The sequence below is a fragment of the Oncorhynchus masou genome, chromosome 2 (assembly GCF_036934945.1).
Source record: "Oncorhynchus masou masou isolate Uvic2021 chromosome 2, UVic_Omas_1.1, whole genome shotgun sequence".
NCBI lineage: Eukaryota > Metazoa > Chordata > Actinopteri > Salmoniformes > Salmonidae > Oncorhynchus > Oncorhynchus masou.
In genome coordinates, this window is record NC_088213.1 from 47,859,146 (window position 1) to 47,876,992 (window position 17,847).

Below are 17,847 nucleotides of genomic sequence, written 5' to 3' on the forward strand. Positions count from 1 at the left end.
AGAAATAATTACATTCTGCATTCTAAAAACGTTATATACGCTTTTATCACAGTTTATGGCTCCCTATGGCAGCATGTATACTTTAAATACCTATAAATGCATTCGCATTGCGTTACACACAGGCGGGTTGTTGAGTGCAAGACACCGCAGGCTAATTCAGATTTATCTGTTGTAATGCTGGTGAAAATCTGTGAATTCTGTCATAACATGACACAAGCAGATGTCTTCTTAGTTGCTGTTTCTTTGGTAACAAAACATATAGGTCAATGGTGTTATCATTCGGGAATGTCTGTCAGCGTCTGACAAAATTTGCTGACACTAGAACTTGTCTAACAATTACAAAATGTATAGGAAAGGTTTGAAATGTGTATCATCATGCAAGGGTACATTGTAATAACAAAATGTGCCATGGGATTTCAGTGCTGGTATTTGTGGAGTCTAAAATTTGAGTAGATTTTTCTGTATATTAGGACACTGTTTACACACTGTTTACACACAGTAAATAGGCAAATACCAGTAGTAACTGTGCAAGTGGGTACATATAATGTGTTAAAAATGGCAATAGGATTGGGGTGTTACCTCATAAAAAATATTGACATCTTGAGAGACTGCCACTGGATGATTGAAACATTTGGTGGAGGACAGACACTTTCACTCTTGTCTTATTCTGCAACAAAAAGCATACACCTCTGATTGAATAGCTTTGAGAGAGAGAGAGAGAGAGAGAGAGAGAGAGAGAGAGAGAGAGAGAGAGAGAGAGAGAGAGAGAGAGAGAGAGAGAGAGAGAGAGAGAGAGAGAGAGAGAGAGAGAGAGAGAGAGAGAGAGAGAGAGAGAGAATATGTGCTGGTGTACTGTGGGACTTCTTGTGGAAGTTGACAACATATTTTCCTTTCTTATTTCTTTATCCTTTTTGGGGGGAGATGGGGGTTACAAGCTAAAGAACTGTACAAGAAATACACATTGCTTCTCTAAGTAATGCTGACAACAGCACTTAGAGACAACATCCCCCCCATACATTTAGTTTTTATTTGTATTATTCAATTCCCTACAGCATCTTATTTTGACAACAACAAAAAAAACAGGAAAAGTGTGTTGCTTTGCTCTACTGTTCAAATTATTTATCCATATATAAAGAAATAAATCAACTAAAGTGTTTGAACAACGTATGTGACTAAAAACAACTTCTCACAGAGCTATTTCCCACTATCAATACAAAAATAGATCAACATTTTCTTTAATTTATTGTATACAGGATGTAACAATCAAGAAGTGAGAAGTATCTTTGCTGTAGTCAAATAGAATAGAAGTAGTGGAACATATACAGGAATTGTGATACTCCACAGAAAAAGCAACAACCACGTACCAGCCATACTAGTTGTGCACTTTGAAATGTAATGCAAAATGATTTAATTCTGTCCGGAGTGACCGGTAGTTTCTTTTGTCTCCTTTATTAAGTTGGACTTTTTAAATTATATGCTTTTTGCAAATTTTGGCACTGTAACGTTGTGTGAGAGTTGTGAATGTGCTCCATTTGTCCTTTACCCCCACAAGAAAGCTCACTGGACTCCATTGGCCTTTGAATGGATCCTACACCAACAGGAGGATCAATAACGGGTAGAACAAGAGCAATGGCCCAATTATCTCTCCTCCCAATGTGTGCACTTGTTCACTTCTCTTCAATGATTTGAAAGGAAATTACTCGTATAAGAAATATGGAGGAAACTCCCACTAGCCCATGTCTCCACCAATCCAATGCTTTTATATTTGTTGGAAGTAGTAAACAACTGCACGCTTTAGGAGAAACCTAGAGTGTACGGCAAGTGAATGGGATTCTTGTTGTGCCACCACAGCACACAGCACCAGGGGTCAGGGAAAAGAGAAATAATAGAGAACAGATGAGTGACAATGCTATATTAGACAGACAACGGTGTGCAATGTTGAATTCAACTGAAACGGTACTAAACAACCAGTTGAAAAGCGTTGAGATTATGGTGGCCCAGAGGGTGATTACTGTATGGTGCGTTGCACAAGGTTTGCGATGTCAAATGGTCACATCCATATTTTTTAAAATTGTAATTTGACCCAGGTCACACCCATATTGATCAGGCCACATCTCGCCACACCCACCAAACGGGTGCAAAAGTACCTCAGAAGCTGTTGAAGAACAGTGCACACCATTCAAGGAAAACATGTCGTTCAGTACAATCCGTCACACAACGTAGCAAACGTTGAAGCAAACTGAATGCAGGTACAAATAACCAAGTGACACATCATTAGATAAGGCTGCTAAAGATCCCTATCCATCATCGTTATACGAAGGCTCAGAATTCCCTTGGTTTTGTGAAAAACTTGCTAAGTTGAAGGGCATGTGTGTTACTTGCACCTGCTTGATTGACCACCAACAATTATTCACATCTCCAGTTTGCTATTGTTATTAAAGTAGAAGCTCAAATATCTCCTACTAATATTGTGCACTCAAAGCGTCACTTTTTGGTAATATGACAACACACATCAGGAGTGCTATTCCCCAAGCACTTCCAATTAGAAAATGTGTGGAGAGTACATGTGCAATTGAATCTGGATCAAAACATGCCACCTTTCTAACTCAAACTCCCCACGTACATTAGGCCAGTAACGTCATTGTGAGAAACAAGCAATGCTTAAAAGTTTAGACCAACCAGTCAGATTGGTATGTGAGAGTGCAGTCACTTAGCTTAGAGCAGGGTTCTCCAACCCTGTTCCTGGAGAGCTACGGTTCTGCAGGTTTCCGCTCCAACCCTGGTTCTAATAACTAACTGGTTGATAATCTGAATCAGGTTAGTTACAACTGTGGTTGGATTGAAAACCTACAGGAGGGTAGCTCTCCAGAAACAGGGTTGGAGAGCCCTGGCTTAGACCATTCACTCATCAAGACAGTTTCCTCTTTTTCCATTGTTAATCCCGGTACAGGTACAACAGCTGAGACGAGACGGTTTTATGCTGTTTTAAAACAATGTTTTCTTGATCTGAGCAGTCTAGTTTTAGAACATCTCAAGTTGGCTTCTGGAATTTCCAAGATTCAACATGTCAAACCTTGGCTAAAGACTTGAGATGAGATGGGTCTTTTTAGCCAATCAGAGAACAGTGTGCTGAAGTTATGTGTTTAGCCAAGCAGCTGTTTTGCTGCAATCAGTTAGCCTAGTCTCAAAGTGGGCCCTGTTTCTGGTGCATGTATTTCATGATACTCGTTTGTTACAACAAATGGCAATTTTGTTTCAAACTTTTATTACGTCATTGTAAAGAGGGAACGTTACTGTGGAAACGGTCTTAACCGCATCTCTTGTATTTTTTACCTGAATGCCCCATCTTTAGTCTGCTGTTCTACAACACAACATTTTAAAATGGGCTAGTTTTTCTAATCTTGCCTCTCATTATGTCGGCTGTTGTATCTGTACCGGGCTTTAGTCTGGTACCCTATTAATAAGCATGTTTATATAGGCCTATTTGGATCAGATATTTCACTCTGGGAAAGGGACTAGGCAAGCGCTAGTCAACAATCATCAGACAGCATGCAGTTTTTCTAAACAAATTGCCACACTTGCTGAAAATTAGCCAGCTGTATGTTGGTCTTGACTCAAAATGAACCTGTGTATAGTTGGTCCCATGTTTCATGAGCTCAAATCAAAGATCCCAGAAACTTTCCATACACTCAAAAAGCTTATTTCTCTCAAATTGTGTGCACACATTTGTTTATATCCCTGTTAGTAAGCATTTATCCTTTGCCAAGATAATCCATCCACCTGACAGGTGTGGCATATCAAGAAGCTGAATTAACAGCACGATCATTTCATAGGGAAATAAAAGGCCACTTTAAAATGTGCAGTTTTGTCACACAACACAATGCCATAAGTGTCTCAATTTTGAGGGAGTGTGCAATTGGCATGCTGAGTGCAGGAATGTCCACCAGAGCAGTTGCCAGAGAATTTAATGTCAATTTCTCTACCATATGCCACCTGAAACGTTGTTTTAGAGAATTTGGTAGTATGTCAAACCGGCTTTACAACCGCAGACCATGTGTATGATGCCTTGTCTGCTAGCAGCTTGCTGATATCAATGTTGTGAACAGAGTATTCCACGGTGGCGGTGGGGTTATGGTTTGACCAGGCATAAGCTACGGACAATGAACACAATTGAATTTTATCGATGGCATTTTGAATGTACAGAGATACCGTGCCGAGATCCAGAGGCCCATTGTTGTGCCATTCATTTGCCACCATCACGCCATCATGTTTCAGCATGATAATGCAACACCCCATGTCACAAGGATCTGTACACAATTCCTGGGAGCTGAAAATGTCCCAGTTCTTCCAAGGCCTGCATACTCACCAGACATGACACACTGCATACTCACCAGACATTGAGCATGTTCGGGATGCTCTAAATTGACATGTACAACATCATGTTCCAGTTCCCGACAATATCCTGCATTGTGCTTACTTACTTTATCGTGTTCTTCTTATTTGTTATTTTTTGTATTACATTGTTATTGATTACTGCATGGTTGGTGTTATAGCTTGCAAAATATCATTTCACTGTAGTTGTGCATGACATTAAAACTTAAAACTAGACAAACTAGTTCTCTGTATCTGAGCCATTCTTGAATTCTGGTGGCATTTGGGCATGGCATTGTGAAAGAATACTTAATTTTTCATGCATTCTGGTAATCTTTACATTCTACATAAACTAATATGGCAGCTTAATTACTTTAAATAATATTGACTAATTATGAATACATTGGAACAATGTACTAAAGTGATATGATTCAATTTAGCTTACAATGTAATTTACCTTCATTTAACTAGAGTAACACCAATGGCATTTTGTATTTAGACATACTAGAAGGTTGTGATTAGCAGAGAATGCTCAAAGTCCTTGTCTATCTTTGCATTGATCGATTTTCAAGGAATAACACCAATGGCATAAACTTAGGGACACACTGTATTTGTTATTCATACAAATAAAGGTATTTTAATAGCCTTGTTTTTATTTATCTATACAATATGTTAAATCATTTTGTTTACTTTCTAGAGTAATAATTGATCGTTATCTCTAAATCCGCAAAACATGTCACTACAACTCTACCAGGTCACTGCTTGGAGAAGCCAATTTGCTTGCCCTATGTACTATAAACAATACATAAACATAAAGTTCTGCAATATAAAGGACTTGCATTATATTTTATGATTGATAGAGTTCAAAAACATGTATGATGTGAAACTATTTGCAATTTTAAAGGGTTTTCATGTTTGAAAATGCGAGAGCGCAAATGCCACCACAATTCAAGATCTGTTCTTGATGTCAGAATGCAAGCTCACAACTCAAAACACACTGCAAAACACACTGCAAGTTTTCAGACCACTAGACTTTTTCCACATTTTGTTACGTTACAGCTTTACTCTAAAATTGATTCAATTGATAAAATTGACTGTCTACAAACAATACCCCATAATGACAAAGAAAAAAGAGGTCTTAGAAATGTTTGCAAATGTATAAAAAATACAAAACTGAAATATCACAAACTACATAAGTATTTCGACTCAGTACTTTGTTGATGTACCGTTGGCAGCGAAAGCAGCTTAGAGTCTTCTTGGGTATGACACTAAAAGCTTGGCACACCTGTATTTGGGGAGTTTCTACAATTATTCTGTGCAGATCCTCGAAAGCTCTGTCAGGGTGGATGGGGAGTGACGCTGCACAGTTGTTTTCAGATTTCTCCAGAGATGTTTGATCTGGTTCAAGTCCAGACTCTTGCTGGGCCACTCAAGGACATTCAGAGACTTGAAGCCACTCCTGCGTTTTCTTGGCTGTGTGCTTAGGGTTGTTGTCCTGTTGGAAGGTGAACATTCACCCCAGTCTGAGGTCCTGAGTGCTAAGGGGCAGGTTTTCATCAAGGATCTCTCTGTACTTTGCTCCGTTCATCTTTCCCTCGATCCTGACTAGTCTCCCACTCACTGCCGCTGAAAAACATCCCCACAGCATGAAGCTGTCACCACACTTCGCCGTATGGATGGTGCCAGGTTTCCTCCAGACGTGCAGCTTGACATTCCAGCCAAAGTGTTCAGTTTTTGTTTCATCAGACCAAAGAATCTTGTTTCTCATGATCTGACTCTTAAGGTGTCTTATGGCAAACTCCAAGGGGGATGTCTTGTGCCTTTTTACTGAGGAGTGGCTTCAGTCTGGCCACTCTACCATAAAGGCCTGATTGGTGGAGTACTGCAGAGATGGTTGTCCTTCTTGAAGGTTCTTACATCTCCACAGAGGAACTTTAGAGCTCTGTCAGAGTGACCATCGGGTTCTTGGTCACCTCCCTGACCAATTGCTCAGTTAGGCCGGGCGGCCAGCTCTAGGAAGAGTCTTGGTGATTTCAAGTTCTTCCATTTAAGAACGGATGCCACTGTGTTCTTGGGGACCTTTCAATGCTGCAGACATTTTTTGGTAGGCTTCCCAAGATCTGTGCCTTGACAAAATCCTGTCTCGGAACTCTATGGACAATTCCTTGGACCTCATGGCTTTGCTTTTGCTCTGACTTGCACTGTCAACTGTGAGACCTATAAAGGCAGGTGTGTGCCTTTCCAAATCATGTCCAACCAATAGAATTTACCACAGGTGGACTCCAATGAAGTTGTAGTTATTTCTGTTTTTTATTTGTAATACATTTGCAAATATTTCTAAAAACCTGTTTTTGCTTTGTCATTATGGAATATTGTATATAGATCCACAACATTTTTTATTAAATCAATTTTAGAATAAGGTTGTCATGTAACAAAATGTGAAAAAGTCAAGGGGTCTGAATACTTTCCGAATGCACTGTAATTACTTAACAATGCAAAAGAGCACTGCTATTGTCAAAACAGAATGTATTCATATTCCTCTCATTGTAAAATTACATGAGAGAATCGATGATTCATCCAGGTTTAGCATTAAACAGTGCAGATATGCAATAAATACTGTATCTATCTTTGCTTCCCAAATACATGTGGAAACAATAGATGGAGCAGTAAGCACTCATGAAGTAATATGATCTCTTTCAATTACAGCACAGATTTTGCACTGTAAATATTTCACCCAATGTGTCAAATTGTAAATGTGTTGCAACCATGACAAGATGCTAGGACCCTGCAGGGAATTTCGTATCAGCTTTGACAAGTGTTCATCCTAATCAAAGACGATTTAAAAAATCTGGCATATTAAGTAACACTGTCAAGTCATTTGCCATCGCCTAGACCACATAACACCACCCACCATGCCCAACCCATCAACCCAGTCCACATAAAGAATGTTTCACCTGCGCAGAGACACCTATGGGCTTAGCCGTGCCCCTGTTCCCCATCCCTCTCTTCCTTCTTCTCAGCCACCTTTGCTTTCTCCTGTATTCTGTCGGTCTATGATTCCAACAGACTGTGCCACCGGCAGACCTGCTGTCCTTTGGACTCTTTCATCTGGGTCCAGTGAGTGAGTTCCTCCTCTCCAGAGCTGTTGAGGCCTAGCGAGATCCAACCGATCATCTCCTTGCGCTTCATGCTGCGCTTGTTGTACACGGAGAGGATGAGCGTCACGTCTGACAGCTGGAAGAGGGCAACCTGGAAGACAAACGTCTCCTTGTATGTAGGGTTGGGCTGGCCATGACAGATCGACGTCTTACACTTGGACATCTCCTGGCCCATTGAGTTCAATAAGGTCAGTTTGACATATGTATCTAAAAGGAAGAAATGGGGAGAATGATTAAGGACTAGAAACAAAACAATTCTATATCTCAAATGCTGAGATACAGCTTATAGTCCAAAAATAACAATTGAGTTAGATTTTTTGAGGGGTGACAAATATGAAGAAAAAATGGGGGGGGGGGGGGTACATAATACAATAAATGGATAAGCTACAGCACGGCAACATGCAGAACTGAACATACCCCCATGGGAAGGCAATTACGGAAGCATACAAAATGTATTACATCATATCACTAAAGTTATTCCTAGATCATTCCTTATTCAATTACCTCCCAGAAAAACAATGTAGGGATTCAACTCCAACTATTAGAAAGTGAATAGTCATCACTTACTTTATTTAGTATTTTATCTACAGGCAAAAAACCCTGAGACAACAACTGATGACATCCAAGGCTGCAAACCAAATTGGAAGAATCAGCGGCAAGCATAGCAAACACAAAGGCTTTGATCACGTTTCGCCTTTGGCCATATCATAACCATTTTCCATAATGTTCCATATTTCTACTGCTGTGAATGAGTGGGTAAGGCATGAATTGACAGGGCTTTTATAATGATCAGTGCCATCTGCTTTTGAAGGCCTATACTGTAGCTCTTTGCCTTGAATTCAGGGGATCTCTTGCGCTCTTTGACACTAACAAAATAGACTTCTTCTTTTTTTTAGCTTGCTGTAGAATGGCTTAAACTGTAAAACTGTTGGTGTCTTAAGAGGCCAGTCATGGTGGAGAAGTTCTTGTACCATTGTCAATGAATGAGAGGGGTTGTGACAGCTGATTAATGTGCCATTTCCATCCTCAACTACCTGTGCACTCACAACTTTGCATACAAATTCAAAACATAATTCTGACTTCACAGCTTTTAGATTCGTCAGTATAGCCAGATGTTACTATTTCTGTAAAGTCAATCACATCTGAATTTAATCAATATTCAGAAGACAAAAACTCCCTAGAGAACACCTGCTGACCGCACAAATAAATTCCCATGTGAATAGCGATATACTGTAGCATCAAATGAATGTAATAGAGCAATTACAATTACTTTTGGTTGACTGATGCTTTATTGCCAATAGATTTTCAGAAGCTTTAACTTCACTGGGAAAGCATTTACGCAAATCTCCAGAATTAAAATGGCTGTTCGTAACATATTGTAAAATATAACGTTACAATACTATAATAAAACAAAATTGTATGGAGAGACAGACAATTGTTATGAAGTACAGTGGGTTCCCAAATTGACACCTTTGATAAAGATAAGCAATAATGACTGTATAAAACAAATAGTTCAAATACTGAGCTATATTTTATGCTCCAAAAAATTGGGAAATTACAACGAACAACAATATAAATGCAACATGTAATGTTTTGGTCCCATGTTTCAATAGCTGAAATAAAAGATCCCAGAAATGTTCCATACGCACAAAAAGCTTATTTTTTTCGCAAATTTTAAGCACAAATTTGTTTACATCCCTGTTAGTGAGCATTTCCCCATTGTCAAGATAATCCATCCACCTGACAGGTGTGGCATATCAAGAACCTGATTAAACAGCGTGATCATTAGAGGTGCATCTAAAAGGACAATGAATGTGCAGTTTTGAGGGGGTGTGCAACTGGCGTGCTGACTGCAGGAATGTCTACCAGAGCTGTTGCCAGTGATTTTTTTGTTCATTTCTCAACCATAAACCGCCTCCAACAACATTTTAGATCATTTGGCAGTATGCCCAACCGGCCTCACAACTACAGATCACATGTATAGTGTCATATTGGCGAGCAATTTGCTGATGTCAACATTATGAACAGTGTGTGTTCCATGGTGGTGGTGGAGTTATGGTATGGGCAGGCATAAGTTATGGACAACGAACACAATTGCATTTTATCGATGGCAATTTGAATGCACAGATACCGCGCCATTCATCCACTGCCATCACCTTATGTTTCAGCATGATAATGCACCGCCACATGCCGCAAGGATCTGTACACCATTCCTGGAAACTGAAATGTCCTAGTTCTTCCATGGCCTGCCTATTCACCAGACATGTCATCCATTGAGCATGTTTGGGATACTCTGGTTCGACATGTATGACAGCGTGTTTCAGTTCCCGTCAATATCCAGCAACTTCACACAGCCATTGAAGATGAGTGGGACAACTTCCAACAGCCTGATAAACTCTATGCAAATTTCATGCTGCATGAGGCAGATGTTGGTCACACCAGATACTGACTGGTGTTCTGTTCTGATCCACACCCATACCTTTTTTTTAAGGTATCTTTGACCAACAGCTGCATATCTGTATTCTCAGTCATGTAATATCCATAGATACATGTTTGAATTGACTGATTTCCTGATATGAACTGTAACTCAGGAAAATCTTTGAAATTGTAGCATGTTGCGTTCATGTTTTGGTTCAGTATATATTATTTTATACTAATACAATTGCTCAGAGAAACAGATTTTGTTTAACAAGTAATACTTTTTTTCTCAAAAAAGGTTGGGGGCTAAATTATTGACACCCCTAAAACTTATTATAAATAAGTAGTCAAGTAGTATTTGGTCCCATTTTCCTGAAATGAATGGTAAATAATACAATAACAATAATAATAATCGTACAAAAAAAAAGTATGAAAATGTATGCGGTCATTATTGAAAGTCACTCTGGTTAAGATCGTCTGCTAAATTACACATTTTTAAATAATATATTGTGTCATCTTGGAATCACTTTTATTGTAAATAAATGAGACATTTCTACATTAATGTTAACAAATAACCCTGAATGAATTGTGAATAATGATGAGTGAGACATTTACAGAGGGTCAAAGATCATACCCCCAAGACATGCTAACCTCCTCTGTTATTGGTAATGGTGAGTGGTTAGCATGTCTTGGGGGTATGATCTTCGACCCATACTCATCATTATTCACAGTTAATTCAGTATTATCTGTAAGCATGGTAGCATCCACATTAATGTAGAAGTGTCTTATCTTACTTACAATAAAATCTTATTTCAACAAAATATTTTACTCTGAGTAATTATATTAGTATAAAATAATATAATTTCCAAATTTTTGGAGCATACAATATAGATCTGTACTTGAATTATTTATTTTACACACTGATTATTGCTCATCTTTACCAAGGGTGTCAATAACTCTGGACCCCACTGTAGAATATGTGCCAAAAGACTGCAATGTTTATCACCAAAGTCACCAAAAGCAAAAAGTTGGCCTGAATTACTCTTAATATGGAGAAGCAAGCTATCATGATTCCCACAAGCCCACATACAATGAAAAAAAGCAGGGAGCAAGGCTCAGGGCTGGACGGGGAAATACATACATGAGAATAACCAGGAATGGGGAGAAAGTGAAACACACACACACACACACACACACACACACACACACACACACACACACACACACACACACACACACACACACACACACACACACACACACACACACACACACACACACACACACAGAGAGAGAGATACATATACTGTTCAAAGCTTTGAATTAGCAATGTTCGGTAGCACTTTATAATAACTCCACGTAATAAAGAATTGATAATGGATTAGTAAAAAGTTTATTCCTCATTTATGAATCATTACTCCCACATTTTTAAATGTTAGTAACATAGTTATTCACACATTTATAAACAACTTTTAAAATATTGAATAATGATTCATAAGAAAATTAATAAGATATTTAATATAGGTCCCTATAAACCATTTACTACTCATTAGAGCACTAAATCTAGCAGATTCATTACTCACCAACAACAGCTGCAAATTCCAATAAAACTACAAAATGTTTTGAAGTTCACTTTCCTTGCTTTGTTTAACCACACTATCATGAATCAAGCAAAGAAGTTGTGTGCGTCAGAGAGCAGTATTTATTTAGTTTCATAGAACAAACGTACATCGTATTCGGAAAGTATTCATACCTCTTGACTTTTTCCACATTTTGTTACGTTACAGCCTTATTCTAAAATTGATTCAATTGCTTATTCTTCATCAATCTACAGACAATACGCCAATGACAAAGCAAAAACAGGTTTTTCTTCACATAAGTATTCAGACACTTTACTCAGTACTTTGTTGAAGCACCTTTGGCAGCGATTATAGCCTAGAGTCTTCTTGGATATGAAGCTACAAGCTTGGTACACCTGTATTTGGGGAATTTTTCACATTCTTCACTGCAGATCCTCCCAAGCTCTGTCAGGTTGGATGGGGAGCGTCGCTGCACAGCTATTTTCAGGTCTCTACAGAGATGTTCGATTGGGTTCATGTTCAGGCTCTGGCTGGGCCACTCAAGGACAGTCAGATTTGTCCCGAAGCCACTCCTGCGTTGTCTTGGCTGTGTGCTTAGGGTCGTTGTCCTGTTGGAAGGCAAACATTCACCCCAGTCTGAAGTCTTGAGCGCTATGGAGCAGGTTTTCCATCAATAATCTCTGTAATTTACTCTGTTCATCTTTTCCTCAATCCTGACCAGTCTCCCAGTCCCTGCCGCTGAAAAACACATGGGATGGTGCCAGGTTTCCTCCAGACGTGATACTTGGTATTCAGGGCACAGACTTCAATCTTGGTTTCATCAAACCAGAGAATCTTGTTTCTCATGGTCTGAGTCCTTTTGGGCCCTTTTTGGCAAACTCCAAGCGGGCTGTCATGTGCCTTTTACTGAGGAGTGGCTTCAGTCTGGCCACTCTACCATATAGTCCTGTTTGGTGGAGTGCTGCAGGGATGGTTTTCCAATTGGAAGGTTCTACCATCTCTACAGATGAACTCTGAAGCTCTGTCAGAGTGACAATAGGGTTCTTGGTCACCTCCCTGACCAAGGCCCTTCTCCCCCGAATGCTTAGTTTGGCTAGGGGCCAGATCTAAGTAGAGTCTTGGTGGTTCCAAACTTCTCCCATTTAAGAATGAGGGAGGCCACTGTCTTCTTGGGGACCATCAATGTTTCAGAAATGTTTTCCTACCCTTCCCCCAGATCTGTGCCTTGACACAATCCTGTCTCGGTGCACTAGGGACAATTCCCTTGGTTTTGGCTCTGACATGCACTGTCAGCTGTGGGACCTCATATAGACAGGTATGTGCATTTACAAATCATCTCAAAGGATGGAATGGAAACAGGATGCACCTGAGCTCAATTTTGAGTCTCATAGTAAAGGGTCTGAATACTTAAGTAAATAAGGTATTTCTGTTTTTTATTTGCAAAAATTAATGTATGTATGTACAGTACCAGTCAAAAGCTGACACCTACTCAATCAAGGGTTTTTCTTAATTTTTTACTATTTTCTACATTGTAGAATAATAGTGAAGACATCAAAACGATGAAATAACACATATGGAATCATGTAGTAACCCAAAAAAGTGTTAAACAAATCAAAATATTTTTGTATGTTTGAGATTGATGATGACAGCTTTGCACACTCTTGACATTCTCTCAACCAGCTTCACCTGGAATGCTTTTCCGACAGTCTTGAAGGAGTTCCCACATATGCTGAGCACTTGTTGGATGCTTTTCCTTCACTCTTCGGTCCAACTTATCCCAAATCATCTCAATTGTGTTGAGATCGTGTGATTGTGGAGGCCAGGTCATCTGATGCATCACTCCATCAATCTTCTTCTTGGTCAAATAGCCCTTACACAGCCTGGAGGTGTGTTGGGTCATTGTCCTGTTGAAAAACAAATGATAGTCCCACAAAGCACAAACCAGATGGGATGACGTATCACTGCAGAATCCTATGGTAGTCATGCTGGTTAAGTGTGCCTTGAATTCTAAATAAATCACAGACAGTGTGACCAGCAAAGCACCTCCACACCTCCTCCAAGCTTCACTGTGGAAACTACACATGCAGAGATAATCTGTTCACCTACTCTGCGTCTCACAGTTCCAACGGTGGTTGGAACCAAAAATCTCAAATTTGGACTCATCAGACCAAAGGACAGATTTCCACCGGTATAATGTCCATTTCTCATGTTTCTTGGCCCAAGCAAGTCTCTTATTTTGTGGTTTCTTTGCGACAATTCGACCTGATTCAAGCAGTCTCCTCTAAACAGTTGATGTTGAGATGTGTCTGTTTCTTTTATTTATTTGGGCTGCAATTTCTGAGAGTGGTAACTCTAATGAACCTGTCCTCTGCAGCAGAGGTAACTCTGGACTTTCTTTCCTGTGGTGGTCCTTATGAGAGCCAGTTACATCATAGCACTTGATGGTTTTGCGACTGCACTTGAAGAAACTTTCAAAGTTCTTGAAATTTTGCACCTTGACTGACCTTTATGTCTTAAGGTAATGATGGACTGTTGTTTCTCTTTGTTCTTGCCATAATATGGACCTGGACTTTTACTAAATAGGGCTATCTTCTGTATACCACCCCTACCTTGTCACGACACAAATTACTGGCTCAAAGGCATTGAGCAGGAAAGAAATTCCACAAATGTAGGCCCACCTGTAAATTGAAATTCATTACAGGTGACTGCCTCATGAAGCTGGTTGAGAGATTGCCAAGAGTGTGCAAAGCTGTCATCAAGGCAAAGGTTGGCTACTTTGAATAATCTCAAATATAAAATATATGTTTTATTTGTTTAACACTTTCTTGGTTACTACATGATTATGTATGTGTTATATGTCTTCACTACTATTCTACAATGTAGAACATAGTGAAAATAAAGAAAAACACTGGAATGAGTAGGTGTTTCCAAACTTTGACTGGTACTGTATATATATATATATATTTTTTTTTTTATACAAATGCGAAAATAGTTGTTTCATAAGTATTCAGCCCCATTTGTCTTGGCAAGCCTAATTCAGGAGTAAAGTTTGGCTTAACAAAATCTCATAATAAGTTATATGGACTCACTATGTGTGAAATAATAGGGGTTGACATGATTTTGAGTGACTAAACCTTTCTCTGCCCCCATACATACATCTGTAAGGTCCGTCAGGTATTTAATACCAAGCACATATTTAACTACAAAGACCAGGGAGCTTTTTGAAAGCTTCATAAAGAAAGGCAGTGATTGGTAGATGGGTAAACATAACAAAATTAGACAATGAATATCTCTTTAATCATGGTCAAGTTAATTCTGATGTGGATTATGTATTAAACCACCCAGACACATAAAAGATACAGTGTCCTTCTGAACTGATCTTCAGAACAGGAATTAAACTGCTCAGGGATGTTATCATATGGCCATTGGTGATTTTAAAACAGCTACAGAGTTCAATGGTTGTAATGGGAGAAAACAGAGGATGGATCAATAACATTCTAGTGACTCCACAATAATGACCTAAATGAGAGTGAAAAGAAGAATACAAATATACAGAAAAAACATATCCAAAACATGCATCAAGGCATTAAAGTAATATTAGATAAAAACACAGCAAAAGAATACACTTTTTGCCTAAATGCAAAGCCTTATGTTTGTGGCGAATCCAACAGAACACATCACCGAATAACTGCCTCCTTATTTTCAAGCATGCACCCCGGTATGGGTACGCTTGACATGGGCAAACACTAGGGAGATTTTTAGGATAAAAATTAACGTAATGGAGCTAAGCACAGTCAAAATACTAGAGGAACCTTTCAGCAGGACAATAACCTACAACACAAGGCCAAATCTACACTGGAGTTGCTTCCCAAGGACACCGTGAATGTTCCTGAGTGGATTTAAGTCTTAACTTAAATCTCCTTGAAAATCTGTCGCAAGACTTTGCTGACTAGCCATGATCCCCAACATCTTGACAGAGCTTGAATAGTTGTTTAAATTATATTTTACAATCCAGGTGTGCAAATGTCCTAAAGACTTATCCAAGAGGACTCACAGCTGTAATCGATGCCAAAGGGGTTTCTAACATGTATTGACTCAAGGAGCTGAATAATTATGCAACGACTATATTTGAGTTATTTCATTATATATATATATATATATATTATTATATATATATATATTATATATATATTATATATATATATATATATATATATTATATATATATATATATATATATATTATATATATATTATATATATATATATATATATTATATATATAATATATATATAATATATATATAATATATATATTATATATATATATATATATATATATATATATATTATATATATATATATATATATATATATATATATATATATATTATATATATATATATATATATATATATATATATATATATATATATTATATATATATATATATAGTGCCTTGCAAAAGTATTCGGCCCCCTTGAACTTTGCGACCTTTTGCCACATTTCAGGCTTCAAACATAAAGATATAAAACTGTATTTTTTTGTGAAGAATCAACAACAAGTGGGACACAATCATGAAGTGGAACGACATTTATTGGATATTTCAATTTTTTTAACAAATCAAAAACTGAAAAATTGGGCGTGCAAAATTATTCAGCCCCTTTACTTTCAGTGCAGCAAACTCTCTCCAGAAGTTCAGTGAGGATCTCTGAATGATCCAATGTCGACCTAAATGACTAATGATGATAAATACAATCCACCTGTGTGTAATCAAGTCTCCGTATAAATGCACCTGCACTGTGATAGTCTCAGAGGTCCGTTAAAAGGTTTGCTGGGGCGGCAGCGTAGCCTAGTGGTTAGAGTGTTGGACTAGTAACTGGAAGGTTGCAAGTTCAAACCCCCGAGTTGACAAGTTACAAATCTGGCATTCTGCCCCTGAACAGGCAGTTAACCCACTGTTCCTAGGTCATCATTGAAAATAAGAATTTGTTCTTAACTGACTTGCCTAGTTAAATAAAGGTAAAAAAAAAAGCACAGAGAGCATCATGAAGAACAAGGAACACACCAGGCAGGTCCGAGATACTGTTGTGAAGAAGTTTAAAGCCGGATTTGGATACAAAAAGATTTCCCAAGCTTTAAACATCCCAAGGAGCACTGTGCAAGCAATAATATTGAAATGGAAGGAGTATCAGACCACTGCAAATCTACCAAGACCTGGCCGTCCCTCTAAACTTTCAGCTCATACAAGGAGAAGACTGATCAGAGATGCAGCCAAGAGGCCCATGATCACTCTGGATGAACTGCAGAGATCTACAACTGAGGTGGGAGACTCTGTCCATAGGACAACAATCAGTCGTATATTGCACATATCTGGCCTTTATGGAAGAGTGGCAAGAAGAAAGCCATTTCTTAAAGATATCCATAAAAAGTGTTGTTTAAAGTTTGCCACAAGCCACCTGGGAAACACACCAAACATGTGGAAGAAGGTGCTCTGGTCAGATGAAACCAAAATGTAACTTTTTGGCAACAATGCAAAACGTTATGTTTGGCGTAAAAGCAACACAGCTCATCACCCTGAACACACCATACCCACTGTCAAACATGGTGGTGGCAGCATCATGGTTTGGGCCTGCTTTTCTTCCGCAGGGACAGGGAAGATGGTTAAAATTGATGGGAAGATGGATGGAGCCAAATACAGGACCATTCTGGAAGAAAACCTGAAGGAGTATGCAAAAGACCTGAGACTGGGACGGAGATGTGTCTTCCAACAAGACAATGGTCCAAAACATAAAGCAAAATCTACAATGGAATGGTTCAGAAATAAACATATCCAGGTGTTAGAATGGCCAAGTCAAAATCCAGACCTGAATCCAATCGAGAATCTGTGGAAAGAACTGAAAACTGCTGTTCACAAATGCTCTCCATCCAACCTCACTGAACTCGAGCTGTTTTGCAATGAGGAATGGGAAAAAATGTCAGTCTCTCGATGTGCAAAACTGATAGAGACATACCCCAAGCATACTTACAGCTGTAATCGCAGTAAAAGGTGGCGCTACAAAGTATTAACTTAAGGGGGCTGAATAATTTTGCACGCCCAATTTTTCAGTTTTTGATTTGTTAAAAAAGTTTGAAATATCCAATAAATGTCGTTCCACTTCATGATTGTGTCCCTCTTGTTGTTGATTCTTCACAAAAAAATACAGTTTTATATCTTTATGTTTGAAGCCTGAAAATTGGCAAAAGGTCGCAAAGTTCAAGGGGGCCGAATACTTTCGCAAGGCACTGTATACACACAGTTGAAGTCAGAAGTTTACATAC

The 17,847-nt window shown here is 38.7% G+C and overlaps 1 protein-coding gene across 1 annotated transcript in view; it reads right to left on the bottom strand.

Annotated features, from left to right (window-relative positions):
* Nucleotides 1–1,225: 1,225 nt before the first annotated feature.
* Nucleotides 1,226–17,847, bottom strand: part of syt14a (synaptotagmin XIVa) — a 200,848-nt gene continuing 184,226 nt past the window's right edge. Inside the window, exon 8 of the mRNA XM_064925577.1 lies at nt 1,226–7,736. Coding sequence (XP_064781649.1) covers nt 7,423–7,736 — 314 coding nt within the window. The 3' untranslated portion in view covers nt 1,226–7,422. The remainder of the gene's footprint in view (nt 7,737–17,847) is intronic.